The sequence below is a fragment of the Geospiza fortis genome, unplaced genomic scaffold (genome assembly GCF_000277835.1).
Source record: "Geospiza fortis unplaced genomic scaffold, GeoFor_1.0 scaffold275, whole genome shotgun sequence".
In the NCBI taxonomy this organism is placed as follows: Eukaryota; Metazoa; Chordata; class Aves; order Passeriformes; family Thraupidae; genus Geospiza; species Geospiza fortis.
Genome location: NW_005054341.1, coordinates 4547861 through 4562495, shown reverse-complemented (window position 1 = coordinate 4562495; position 14635 = coordinate 4547861). Strand labels below are relative to the sequence as shown.

Here is a 14635-nt window from a genome sequence, read left to right as displayed (position 1 = left end):
CACAGCAGGGTTAGAGTTAAAACCTTCCCAGGACAGTGGCCAGCAAACCCTTCTACTGCCACAGGGCTTGATTTTCCCCTTGCATCTTACCAGATTATTGTGTTTTCCACAGCCCTGGGGAAAAGGGAGATGGAGGCTCTGCTGCAGGATTCCAGGAAGCCTGAAGCTGTGGAAGGAAGTGTGAGACTGAGCAGGGTGTGGGATGCTGGGGATGCCTAACTGTGAAAAACTGACAGGAGACATCATCACATCATCCAGTGTACCCAGCACAGCAGTCCCAGCAGCCTGGGAGAGAAGTGAGAAGGGGGAAAGGGAGATACCTGGACATAACAGGAATACAATCATAATATACCAGAAATAAGGAACTTCACCCCTTTGCCTCTTTAATTAAAACCCAAATCCATTCATGAACTTGTTACCAACACAATCCACCAACATTGAAACTGTGGCACCACCCAAAAGCACAGGTTAAAAGTCTAATTTGCCTACTTGTAATTTTCTTCTATATCAAAATAAACATCAAATATACCCACCTGATTATGTAAATATGGGAGATCACACCATTTAATGGTCTAGCAAGAGCCACTGAGCAGTGTGTCACTGGCAACTTGAATGTTTAAAAATGAAAGCAAACCCCCAAACAATCCAACAAAAAACCCCCAACCTCAACAAACCAAAGCATCTCCCAAACCTCCCAAATTCTGCCTTACATCTTTTCTTTCTTTGGTGCTTCCTCATGATGGTCACAGGTTATCTGTGCAGTCTGACAGGTGGTCACTAAGGATGTTGAGGCTACCAAACTATGCTCAAGATATTTTTCCATCTCCTTTCCTGTTCCAAGGGGAAAAATTCTCTCTTCTCATGCTAGAAATCTCTCCCTCTCCAGACTGAGGTACTGCAGTTGGTTTATCTTGACAGCTTCAGGGAAGAGACAGTAAAAGACATCAGTGGTGAAAGTCCAGAATTCAGGATGTGGGTGTTGCTTGGGGAGAGTTGGGGAATAAATCCAGTAATGCAGTTGTGGTGTTTGGTGAGGATTTGGTGGTAAAAAATGTTCCTGCATTTTCAGGACAAGAGACTAACAACCCTTCCCTCACCAAAGCTCAACCAGCACAAGTTTGCTCACACTACCACAGGTGTATTTTATCCTATAGAAATAGATTTTGAATATTTTGCTGTATTTACTGGGGGATCTCATTGGGTAAAGCAATTTACTGTCGATTTATAAGGTGTTGGGAATTAATACCACTCCTGACCAGAGCATGATTCCCTACAGTGCACTGAAACCTCAACCAATTCCAGCTACACCCTGACTAAGGAAAGAGAATCCCAAGTACAGCACAAAGCAGCAGAGCTGCAGCACAGCACATGCAATATCTGCTCCAACACTTCATCAGCCAAGGATCCTTTAAAGATGATCCTCTGCAGCAAAGGCTTTCCATCACCTGTAAAGATTTAATTCCATCACTTGCAAAGATTTAATTCTATCAGCAAAACCCTCTCCAACAAATACAAGTTTCTCCAGTTCTCAGAAGTTAACAGGTGTTTTCCTGGCACAAGATATTTTTCCATAAATGTAAAAGCTGATTTCCTAGACATTAGAACAAGATCTTTAATTAGTCCTTAATGATGCCTTAACTCATTAGCAAATCCCAGGACAAACACAGGCCTCATCCAAGCTCAAAAGCACTGTAAAAACCTGAAGTTACAGTCTCAAACCAATACATTTCCTCTTTATAAATACAGGAAGATGCAGTAGTTACAAACAGTCCATTTATTGGGTCTTAAGCTACGTACACAATTGAAATCATAATTTTGGCACTACGCTATACAGTGGTTACATCCATGTGCTGACACTCCTTAAATACTGCCCCAGGAGCACTGCTGTGCTTGGAAATCTGGGGTGAGCCACACAAAGGTCTCAGTGCTCCTGGGGGATTTTGCATGAAAGATGAAACACACACCAGTTTATGAGTTATTTCCATGTACCTCACGTTCTATGCATGGATCACACCAGAATATGTGATGTCAGCATGGAGAAATGGCCACACGTGTTGCAGTAAAATCTGAATGAGACACAGAAATGAGATACAGGAAAAGCAAAACAAACCCTCTCAGACACAAAGAGATATTCTGTTAAAGAAAATAATTTAAAAAACTAAGAATGGCATTTGTTTTGATACAAAAGCCAGAACCACTACTGTATTAACATCTAAGTATGAATCTTTACAAATTAATCTCACAATGGTGTTATGTAAAAGGTTGCAAACTGTACAATGTTTTGTCAATGCAATGCCTCTACAATTTATACAGTCTTTTACAACTATGTAACACATATTAAACAGCTTGTTAAACAGCCAATTGATACCAGTCTCTTAACAAAGCTGCAGGCATGAAAACACAGAGCTTCCACAATCTTCAAACAAGATATGCTTGCTCAATCTTTAGGAGAATACACTGTTAAAAACTGCCTTTCCACACTGTGCATACACTTCATTCCGTAAATTCAACCACCACTAACAGTCCATCATTTCCTATATGTGGGTTCTAATTACATGGAAACACCCATTTCCCCCTTAAAAATATGCAGAGAATCACAGATTTTTTTTATTCCACACGTGGTCAAGACAGCCCTGAAGGCCTGGCCAGGCAGCAGGAGCTGCCCATGCTGCGTCCTGCCACCCCTGCACTGCACAGAGCTCAGCTATTTACACTTGCACAAGGGAGAGAATACAAAAAGGCAATGCTGCCCTGAGGTGGACTGGATGGTACTCAAATCCCAGTAGTGAAAAATAAAACTCTGAGGAAGGAAGGCTCCCAGGGCTGTGTATGGACTGGGGGAGGAGTTGCATCGGCAGAGTTGGAGAGCTCCACTGGGAAATTCCTGTTTGCAGCACTCTCTGGTTCTGCACATCCTTAATGCCAGGAGCAGGGGGCAGAAGGAGGGGGTGAGGGATGTGCAGTGTAGGTCACTGTGTGCAAGGAAGCAGAAACAAGACTGGTGTGTGATGCAGGCCAAGGAGAAGGGTCTTGCCATGGACTCACGATGAGGCCCTGCAGGTGCAGCCTTGGGGCTCCCCTGGCTGCTCCCTAGGGAGGTGAAATTCCTTTTGAGTAGAACCAGGTCTCTACATTTGTATTTAACAGTAGTTTTGATTAGGCATCAGGATTTCCAGCACAAAGTTCTCTAAATGATCAATTTCTTTTGAGTTTCCTTTATTTTGCAGAAAAATTCCTACATCCTCATTTTCCCCACGAGAAGCCTGGAAAGAAAGAAGAAAGAGTTCAAAACATAAATATTGCCTCATGCTCTTGTTTATATGAAAAGATAAATTAAAGCTTCTCTTGGCATACTGTCACAAAACATCACAATACAATAGAGATGGGAATCTTGTAGTGTAACAAAGAGAAACCCCAGGAATGGATTCACTCTTTGGGGACATGCCTGTGTGAAGAGCCCTGGCAGCAAAGCCAGAGTGTGGAAGAGGAAACCGAGTGGTAGCAGCCATTGCCCATCCTGAGATGTAGGTGATAGCCTGGACTGGGTGTTGTAAAGTCCTCAGAGGCATCAGAAGCACAAAGCAGCACTTTAGGGGCACTGCCAGGCATTTAAAAGGCAGCCAACTGGCAGAAAATGGAGAAAAGGAACATCAATATTCAAGAAAAGAAGTGTAAATGTCTTAGCAAAGCACAGGGATACACAGAAAGATGGGCAATATTTAAAATATTTAACCAAAATAAATCTGACCAAAACCACTGGAAGAAGCAAAGAGCCAGAAATTTTGCTGCGGCATTTTCCCTGTGGTTAAGGATTCTTCCTGACTCTGGAGTAGAATTCCTAAAGAGTGAAGCTTATGGCAAAACCCATCAGCTGACCCACCTATGCATAATAGCAGGGTGAAACCAGGAGGTCAGTGAGCACCAGGAGCTGGTCATCTGTGAACTGCTGCTTGTGCTCCTGCCAGTTGTCGTGGTGGGTCCTCCGGAAATTGGACAGCGTCTTCTTCACCGTCATCTGCCAGCACAAGTGGGATGGAGCTCTGTCAGCCAGGGACCCCAGCTCCACACCAAAACCAACGTTGGACACAGCAAACACAACTGCTCAGGGCCACCAAGGCTTGCAGCAGACCCAGAGGACAGGAGGGCTTTGGGGAATTCAGCTCATGATTTTGATTTTCACAGTTCTGGTTAGTCTTTTGGCCAGGGTCATGACTCCAACATTCTTATAAGAAGGATTCCTGGGCCTATAATTTTGAGCTAAGAAACATTTAGAGATTCTTATAAAATAAAAGCCAAGTGCTTTTCCCCTACTGCCTTTTTCTTGGCTGTTTCAAAAGGGTATTTTTGGTCTGAAAACATCAAAGGAATTCTTCATCTCACTCCTCTGGCTAAAACAGCCACCGTCAACAAAACCCAACAGACAGGGCAAAACAATAAGAGTTAAAGGCAATGATTTCTTTAAAAACTTATTTCTAGGACAGCTCATAACACTGGAATTTTAAAAATTCCAGACTGATGTTTTGGTTCAGGTTGATGTTTCCTAGAGTGGCATGCACAAAAGGGACATCTTTAATGAAAAAAGCCCACTTCCTCATTATAAATACAGCTCTTGCAGCTTTCAGTTTAATGCTTTAAATTTAAAAGCAAGGACAGATCTACCACAAAAAATACTTAAAAGCAGGTCATGCTTTAAAACTATTAGGAGTCATTTAGTAAAAAGCAGCAGAAATTAAAATTTCTTAATAGGTCCCTATGCTTTTCTAGGAAAAGAGAACTAAGAATGAGTCACAGGTGTTCTGTTGATTGAGAGCTGCTGTATTTTTACCTCAATAGGCTGGGGATCATTGAGGTGGGCACTGAGATCCATGAGGAGCTGTGGCATCCAGGTGGGCACATCGTAGGGACTGGACAGGATGCAGGCACTGAGCCCCAGGACGCCAGCGTGGCGCTTCACCAGGTCTGCAAAACCAGGGCAGCAACCCAGCTCAGTTAAAGACAATCAGCAACAAACCCCTGGCACTGCAGAGACCTCCAGCTCTGCAGAAATCCAGAGAGTTCTACAGACATGAACTTATGGACCTCCAGATTGGTTCTGATTCCTTATTCAGAATCCCAGATTCATTCTTGTATCTTTAATTTTTTCACCTCTTTCCAATAGGAATCAATCTGCAACTGCTGGACACTTTATAAACATTTCAAATGAGCTTCCCTTTCTCAAAGAAACTCATGAATAACTCATGAGTGACATCTCCACATTCTCTCTTTCTGCATTCAGAGTGTTTTCTCAAATCCCAGAACTACTGGACAATATGGAAAGCAAACTTCTGGGTCAAATGACTGTGACTCAGATGCATTTAATGCCCAGGCAGAAGCCAAAGTTCCAAATCAGGGTTAATGAAGGGGGTTTTTGTTCTGGTTTATTTTTTGGTTGTTTGCTTTGAGTTTGTTGTTTGGTTTTTTTGGAATAAAAACCCCCCACTGCTTAACAAATAGAAGGTAAGGTGGGCAAGAAGTGAAACTATGTTGTGACTTTATTTATTGAGGAACTTGCTATCCCTCATCATCTGTGAACTGGAAACTGGCAAAACCTCTTTAATGTTAATTCTAAAAGAGTAAGAAATTAATTTATCATAGGAATACATAATCAAAGTATTTGCCTTTGCTGTGCATTCTTAATGTTGCAAATCAAATTCTATGGCAGTCTATGTTACCCAAACCACTGATTTTCCTCCTGAGCTGCTTTCTTACCCCCTGAAGGAATTGTGTCCCCCACTGAGGCCAGGTCCCTCTTCCTTTTCTTGGGGAGCCTCATCTTGCAGAGCTGCTCGAAGTGAGTCTGCATGGGCCCGTCCATGGTGAGGAAGTTGCACTGCAGGAGCCCGCTGAGCGTGGTGGCTGCCATCTCCCTCACCTGGCCACACGTGGGACACAACACAATTCATTTGTTTATGCCATTACTGCCCTTTCAAGCACACCCCACTAACCCAAGTGAGCCAATCTTGCTCAGCAAAAGCCTTTAAAATATTATCCTGTTATTAGTAGTTTATTAGATGGCTGTTTAATAAACATGCTTTGCTGTAATACAGAACTAGTGTCACAGAATTTGCCATAAAGTGAGCTGCTACTCAAGGAAATAATGTAATTTAACTCTATTGTCAACAGAAGAGCTTTAGAAAGTTTAAAAACAAACATTGACCGAGACCAAATAATCAACCCGCTTCACAAAATTCCTAACAGGCTCTGCATTGACATCAGTTTTAAAGTGGGCTTTGTTCAAAAGCATTTAGTTTTTCACAAAAGCAGAAGAGCTTTTCCGAGAAAAGGCAGGCAGAATGTTCCAGAGACTCAGCTGAATCTGTTCTACCCACAGCACAAGTATTCTTTGAAAGACACAACGGATGCTGGATTAATAAGCAACAAAACAAACTGTATTATCAACAACTCAGTTCTGTAATGCTCCAGCATGACAGACTTCCTTGTCTCAAGTACCAGAGCTCAGCACTACATGAATAAAACCAGAAACACAGGTTGGAAAAACATTCTTAAGGGTAACACAGAAACACCAAAGAACAAGACTAAACTTAGCTTTCATCTAATTGCCAAGCCATTCAAAATTCAGATCTCCTTTTCCATTCTTTTTAAACAAGCCACAGCACCTTGTTAGTGGATTCCAAGAAGAGACAACTCATCCTTGCTTTTAAAAACAAGTGACTAACCCATCAGTATTACTAATTTCTCTCATCTCCCCAAATCTCCCAAAGCCAGGAAGTTATAGACATGTAAAACTGTATTTAAACTGGGAGTCCCTCCAAAACTCACTCCCATTTTCCATAATTACATTCTGACAAAAGCCTCCCAACATTTACAAACTTGCACACCAAATCAACTGGTTGAGATGCTGCCACCAGATTTTTGATAGGTACATTCTGTCACAGGTAACTGCAAACAGAACACTTGTCTCTGTGGAGCACAGACACCTGCTCTGAATCCAATGCAGCAGATTATAATAATAAATTACATCCTTGAACATGATGTTCTGAGCCTCACAAAGCCATAAGTACAGCTGCAAGAGCTGCCATAATTAAACAGAGGAAGTTGAAATCAGCTCTTGAGACTCTGACCCACTGCATTTAAATTTCTACAAGGTACTATTCTAACGTGATCTACTTTGCTGCCAGAGAAGGAGGAAGGATGAGGTGAGAGGCTGGCAGTGCTGTTTATCAGCAGATTGTGAGTCCCTGAAGAGCTGAGCTATTAAATGAGACATGATGTGCTAATACAAGAGCCAGACACAAAGCAGCTTGGCTGGGAAGTGAGCGAGCTCTCAGGAGAGCTGGGCTCATTTACATCCCTACTCCCTGTATTACAACCACTTTAATTTCTAAATTAATCACCCAGCTAGAAGGAACACTTTGCTGTGAGGAGCACCTGGAAGCAAAGCCTTTAAAATCATTCACTAAGCAGCTGATCACTCACCACCTCTGGCACTAAATAATTTATAAATGATCACACTCATGATGAAATACAGAATATAAAAATGAGAGGAATCTCTCCATCACCTATGGGGTTTTTTTGGTCAGAAGGGACTGATCACTGTCTATAAAAGTGCAGCCATATCACAACAAAACCACTCAACAGCACGAGCTAAACCCAGCTGTAGAAGTTGCAAGGAGCGACTTAAACAGAGAGAAAATACTCATTCCTGTAACACTGCAGTGCAATATGAAAAATGCTTATCAAGACATTGAGTGCTGTGCATATTAAAACAATCATCAGCAGGTCTGGCCCTTGGTATCCAAATAATAAAAAAAAATAAAAGTATCTTAAAATCCAAGAACCAAAACCTCAATTCTACAGAGCAAAGACATCAAATCCCAGTCAAAGCTAACGATTCTCATCTTAAAAATCCAGCATCAAAAACTACACAGGAATTACTCAGCAGGATACTGCATCTTGTCAGTTATTACCAAGAAAGAACAAGATTACTTTTCAGAGAAAAGTGAAAGCTTCCATGGCAACAGCATGATCCAGAGTGGTTATGAACACAGGTAGGCTTTTTGGATTTGCACCTCTGCTGTGCAGAGAGATAATTTGGTACATTTAAAGTAACTCAATAAATTGCATTCAAGTGAATAAAAGGTATTTTTCAAAATGGTGTGAGATTATGAGGTAAGTGTTCTGACAAACAACTTCTGTAGGATTGCAAGGTGATGCAGAACCTTTCTTCTAGAAGGAAAAAAAGCATCCAAAAGTAGGATTTCATTGATATTTAGCAACTGCACAAACACCAGGGAAAATGATGGTGCAGGGGAGATAGGCCAGGCAGGAGGTTAACACTAAAGATTCTTCACTTTGCTTAAATGTGATTTTTTTTTTAAATTCACATAATTTAATGCAAGCTCCTCAGTTCTAGGTAGTTCTTGATGGAAATAAAAAGAGTATTTTTGTCATTAATATGGTATGATTAGATGTGAGGCAGACCTACAGAGTAATAGATAGTGGTTTTACACACTTTTCACACAGGAAGGAATTTGACCTTGGATGTTGAATTTTCCACCAACACACATTTATAGTGGAATTAATAATATCCCTATTTCCTGCACTGAAACCAAGCTTCAAGCAATGCATTATTCTGTGAAAAAATAGAAGCAGTGGAACTTTTAAAAAATCACTAATGGAATATTTTATTATCAACTGTTTCCCTGGAATGAATATGAAAGAAACAAATCTTATAAAGCTCATTTTCAAAGCAGAAAGAATGCTGAGCTAGAAATACCTCCTGAATTAATTCATGTCAGCTTTTCCATAAAACTTTGACAAAGGCAAGAAACAGTGAAAGCAGTGCAGAGAAGGGATCACTTGCCTCGAGCTGTTCATCCTCCAGGAGTTTTATCACCAGCCACCTAATGTCATTGACTGCCTCGCTGTTGTTGAGGAAGATGAAGAGATTGTAGAACACCATGGTCTGGAGGTAGGTTAGGATGGTGTATCGGGCATGCCAAGAATTGCTTTCTGCTGTCTGCAGTGAATAAATCAGGGTGAGAAGGCAAAAATGTCAAAGAAAGCAGGCCCCTGATGGAAAGTGAACAATATTTACCAAAAAAGCTTCTGGGGGAAGTTGCAAAGAACTTCCTTTATTCAGGTAATTTTGTTTCATAGACCTTTTATCTCCAAAGTAGGCAGTTATTATTTAGGGAATAATTTTCATAGGCTTCACTTTCAAAGCAGATTGTTCAACAGAAATATATTGTAAAACCCTAAAAAAAAATCAGATTCAAGGGCAGTTCTTCAGCTGAAGACTCATTCTGAAACTGGATTTTAAATTGTTATGCTCATGAGGAGGCTTAAAGTGATCCACTACTGAACCAAATGTTAATATATCAAAATGCTGTTCCATCTGTTATCAAAAGTAAGTGGCTTAAATGTTAAACAAGATACACTTACTAAGTGCTTTAAAACACTTTAAATAAAATCTTTCAGATCTAAGTCAGTATTTGACTTCCTTAGAATCACAAGTATTGCATACTCTCAAATAAAAAGCAGAGGATAAATGAGATGAGAAGAAGCTTTAAGCTTTTTAGACCACACTCACTTGTTTTAGCACCTGAAGTACCAAAGGCACTTGCTGAGGATACAGCAAACCCTGAGACATCAAGGACAAACACATCTTAGCATCTCTTTTGAGCTCATCGTAGCTGTTGTCGTTCTCCACAGGTGCAATCTAAATCAGAGCAGGGAGGGAATAAAGCCCTGTTAGTAAATAGGCACTGGTGACAGCAAAATCCTCAAAACAAGGGTAATCTCATGAAAGGACAGCTGTCTAGGAAAAATACATTCAATATAATGCTGAAAGATTAGGTTAGCTGGGAAAAACAGTCAATATGACATTAAATATTCTCAGTAAACGATCAAGATTTCCTGGTGAGATGTTAGCTCCCCACTGCTATTCTTTTGGTATCAAACCCAAGTAAGTTCATATTTTAGATCCAGGTCCAAAACTGAGACAAAGCTTTACAGAGGTCACTTTCACTTCAATAGACCTTTATTTTATGGTTACATAGATTACTGTGGGGTAATTTATTGATGTTTGTGCACTTTGGGCACACAAGTATGGATTATTTCAGAGAGGTAAGACTGGATGACACAGATTCAAAGAATACAAGAATCAGAGGAACAACAGGAGCTGCTTAGAAAGAATTGTGTAGTCAGGAAACAAAGAAAATAACTCAAGGTCCCTTAGAGAATCATGGAATGATTTGGGTTGGAAGGGTGATCCAGTTTCACCCTCCTGCCACAGGCAGGGGCACCTTCCACTAGAGCTGGTTGTTCAATGCCACAATGTAACCTGGCCTTGGAATGTTATAAATATATATAAATAAAATAACTTCAGTTTATTTATACAATCCTTCTTTGATCAAACATAACCAATAAAGGAGAAATTAAAGGATGTACCTTGAAAAACAAAGGTAACAGCTGGAGTTGCTCCGTGACGGCCGTAGAGAAAGAACGTCCTGCACTCGCCATCAACCACTTGAGAACTGTTTCAGTAAAGAGAAACTATCACTGATCAAGAAGAAAAATATTAACAACTCTGCTACACAATCTGCAGACCTCAATCACCATGTGCTAAAACATCCCCCCATTCCCTGAGCTGCTTAACTCACTGGTTTTCAAGAGTTTAATGCCCTGAGTTCGCTCGTCTTGTTCACCGACTCCATTCTCTTCCATAACATGATTCTGGATTTCTTCATCTGCTTCCATGAGGGGTTTGAGGTTTTCAAGTATCCGGGTAGTAAATTCATGGACACGAGGAGACTTAGTTGCAGCAGTGTTTGGCAAGGAAACATCTATCATGAATATGTAGGTCAACACACTAAAAAAACAAACAAAGCCAGCAGGAACACACAGTGAGCACGACTCTTGTCCAGAGAACAGCGACCTGTGAACTCCAAATGATCCAAGATCAATTGGGCGACCTTTGAGGTTAATATTGGAGAAAATTTCCTCTCATCTTCAATTCAAAGTTATTTACAACCAAATGTCTCTTAGAAGAGCTTTAGAGATGCCAAACATAAACATAGACAAGAAATTAGTGAGGCCCTGGCACAACTTGCCCAGAGAAGCTGTGGCTGCCCCTAGATCCCTGGAAGTGTCCAAGACCAGGCTTGGAGCAGCCTGGGACAGTGGGAGATGTCCCTGCCCATGGCAAGGGGTGGAACTGGAGGAGCTTTAAGGCCCCTCCCAATCCAAAACATTCTATGAATAGACAAATGAAAAGATGAACATTCTATGAAAAGACAAATATAGAGAAGTCATCTGGAATTTCTGAAGCAAGTCTCTTAATTTTAGATCTGATTTTTGTTACAAGCATCAATGCTTTTCAGGTTAATTATGTAGCTACCTAACTACCCAAATAAAATGAAGATTTAAAACCCAACAAGAACTGCAGCAGACAACACTGACCTTCCTATTCTCTCTCGGACGTTCTTGTAGACCTGGGTGAGTTTGGGCTCCAGGTACTTGAGCAGCCTGTGCAGCAGCTCTGGCACTCTCCACTCCTGCTGGGCAAGGCCCCCTTGCAGCACATAAAGGCGGCTGGGAATGAGAGCAGCTCATTTTTAATCATACAGAACATTCCTCCTTCCCCAGTCCCCTCCAGGCTTTGTTTGGGAATGTGCACAAGTGTGTCAGTGCACCAGAGTGTCCTTCAATGAGCAAAGATGGGTAAAAATTGCCCAGTGAAACAACAGCACTGCTGCTCTGCCAGCCCCAAACCTTCCCATCCTCTTAACTGAATTATATTAAAAATATTATCATGAAGAACCTGCCATTGTGTGGGGAAAGCTGATTGGAAAGCATTCCCTTTGTTCCCCTCCCCTACAAGGCAGCTGGCACAGCATCCTCTCAATCCAGCTTACCCAGGCTGTATTTCCTACTCTATTCAACCACAATAAAACAGTTCAAATCCATTTTACCAGGCATCTACAAATGATCCTCCTTCACCACTCAGTGGAGATTCCAACAGCAATTCAAACAACCAGTGCAGTTTCCTAGGATCTCTGCTCTCCTGGAAAAGAACAGGGAACAGAAACATAAGTAAATGAGGGGGGTTGAAAATGTAAATAATGTATAAAATAAGGTATAAACAAGGAAAGTTTTGAAAGAGTTTTTTTTTGCATCCCCTGGATTTATTTATTAAATAAGGGCAATATTCAGGATGTTTTCACAATGAACCTCAACAGAAGAGAAACCCAATAAAACTATACACAGCTTTAATTAATTGGTAAATACATTCAGAATAGAAGGAATTTTAGTTTAATTTTTGAGATATCTGAGCAACCATGCCTGAATTTTGCTACTTAGGGTTCTGGCTGACAAGCTACACTGAGTTCTGCTGAGTGATGTGGAAGAATTATTGACTTAAGATATTTGTGACCTATCACTGACCCTGCTGCCCAGCACCACAGCTCCCAGTTCACTGCAGGAATGTTACTTCACAGTGGATCCAGCTTTAGAAGACAAAAAATGGGATACTTACACAGGAGGTGGCAATGCAGGTGCCCCAGTCATTGTATGTTTCCACTGTGATGTTGGATAAAGCTGTTCGAAGCAATGGACACAGAAGGTTCCAAAGTTTTTCCACCTGCCCAGCAAAAACACAAGAGACAAGATTTTACTACTTAAGGATCTCAAACCTAGCCCAGATATTAAAATGTCTTCTTTATTTTTGTACTGATTCTCCCAGGATTATTTCTTGGCATAGACAGCTAGGCCTGGATTAAATAAGTATTTAGCAGTCCAAGGAGGACAATCATTTATTCCTATTGGAAATTACAAATCACATCAGCTTTGACATCTCCTTAATTGTTCCTAGTTTTAATACTGGAGCATTTTCCTAACACCTGGCAAAAACAGGCACCAAACCAAGCAATGAATTGTGCTCCGAGTTTAGCAATCAAGACCTCAACTTCTAATTGAGTTAATAATTCAAATTACTCCTTAATTTCAAAGAATGACTCAAAAATACTGCTCCAGCACCTTCTCAAAGGTCCAGTGTTTAGAACCTCTTATGAGGCCAGCTATGATTTCAGCCAGACATCTCTGGGTGCTCTCGTGGGAGTCTGCAACCAGTTGCTCCAAGTGGGGCTGAAGAACTGGCAAAAAGGCATCATCAAAGTTTCTGAAAAGGCCCTGGAAAACAAGAGGGGAAAGGGTCTTTAGGAACTATCTAAAACACTGTCTTCCCAAGAACATCATAGAATTGTCAAATATTTGAGTTTGAGCGTGCAGAAAGTGAAATTACTTTGCTTTTTTTAGGAGCATTATACACCACTGTCCTTCAGACCATTACAATACTCTAAATATGTTTCCCTAAGTAGTTAATCAGAAGAGAGGATTAATAGAATTACCCAGAGCAGCTTTAAAAATCAATGTTTTGCAACAGTATGAGCCCAGAAGTCTTTGGCTTTTCCATGCTCTGGGAATTGTCTGCAAAATGAGAGCAATTTAGTGACTGAACTCTCCTTACCTTGAAGAGGCAAAATCTGCGAGGATTAAATTTGTCCTTTCCCTTTCTGTCTTCTAAAGACAAAAATTTTATTAACTGCTCAACAAACTTGGGATCAGAAAAGTGATCATATATAATTTGTTCCTCCTGTAATAGGAAGAAAAAAAAAGGATTAGCTTTGAGGTGTTTGTTTGTCACAGTGATACCCCAGTGTTTACAAGTCCCATGTTTCATTTGCATTTTCAAGGAAAGAAATGTCTTGCTTATCCATTTCCCCTTTTATTTTATAGGGAATTACCACAACCCCTAAAAATTAGTCCTTCCCACTGTCATTAATGACCTTGTTCTCAAGTCTGATCATGATTTGAAAGGGAACAAGAAAGTGCTCATTAATACAATTATTTCATGATCCCTGAGAGAAAAGCAGCAATACATTAAAATAACAACTCCTTCTGGTATGCTGACACAATAAGAATTAGAAAAATACAATTAAAAGCATCTTGTGGGGATCTCCACAGTAATCTTAAGAGAAGAAAGGAGAAGTACTATTAAAACAACCCCACAGACTTGCAACTTTTACCTCTGTCAGCTCATCTCTCCTTCTCCCAAGCTTTGGTTGCTGCTCAGCTGGAGCATAAACTGTCATAGTTCTGAATATTAAAAACAAAAGATAAATCATTAAAAGCTAAAATAAAAAATAAAAATACACCAGCACATGTTGTTGCTTTCTATGTTCTTGATATTAAATAGAACTTATCCACAACTCCAAAAGATTGAAATGTAAAGAAGAAAACTTACAACAGAATGAAGATCGTTATTAAAGGTTTTGCTATACAAACAACTCAGAATTATTAGGGATAGAATACTCTACATATATCTGATTCCCAAATGAATATTTCATTTTAACATCAGCAGTTTAACAGCCATGTGGAATTTGTGCCTTTAGCCCATATAGAGAGAAATGGGTAGAAAAGAAACAATAAACAAAAAGCCCCAAACCAACCAACACAAAACCCACCCAGAAATGGTAAAACAAGCAAGGAGGACAAAGGAAAAAATAAACTGCATTTTTTTGGTCCAATCAAGTTAAATGCATATCTATAAGAAAAACTAAAAATCATAATAAAC

At 40.4% G+C, this 14635-nt stretch overlaps 1 protein-coding gene across 1 annotated transcript in view; it reads right to left on the bottom strand.

Moving 5' to 3' along the window:
- Positions 1–1755: 1755 nt before the first annotated feature.
- Positions 1756–14635, bottom strand: part of PSME4 (proteasome activator subunit 4) — a 38519-nt gene continuing 25639 nt past the window's right edge. The window contains exons 33-46 of the mRNA XM_005422602.3: positions 14088–14157; positions 13529–13654; positions 13039–13191; positions 12539–12643; positions 11976–12067; positions 11464–11595; positions 10665–10873; positions 10453–10538; positions 9593–9721; positions 8864–9019; positions 5749–5911; positions 4826–4959; positions 3881–4015; positions 1756–3263 (exon numbers count right to left, since the gene is read on the bottom strand). Coding sequence (XP_005422659.1) covers positions 3881–4015; positions 4826–4959; positions 5749–5911; positions 8864–9019; positions 9593–9721; positions 10453–10538; positions 10665–10873; positions 11464–11595; positions 11976–12067; positions 12539–12643; positions 13039–13191; positions 13529–13654; positions 14088–14157 — 1690 coding nt within the window. The 3' untranslated portion in view covers positions 1756–3263. The remainder of the gene's footprint in view (positions 3264–3880; positions 4016–4825; positions 4960–5748; positions 5912–8863; positions 9020–9592; positions 9722–10452; positions 10539–10664; positions 10874–11463; positions 11596–11975; positions 12068–12538; positions 12644–13038; positions 13192–13528; positions 13655–14087; positions 14158–14635) is intronic.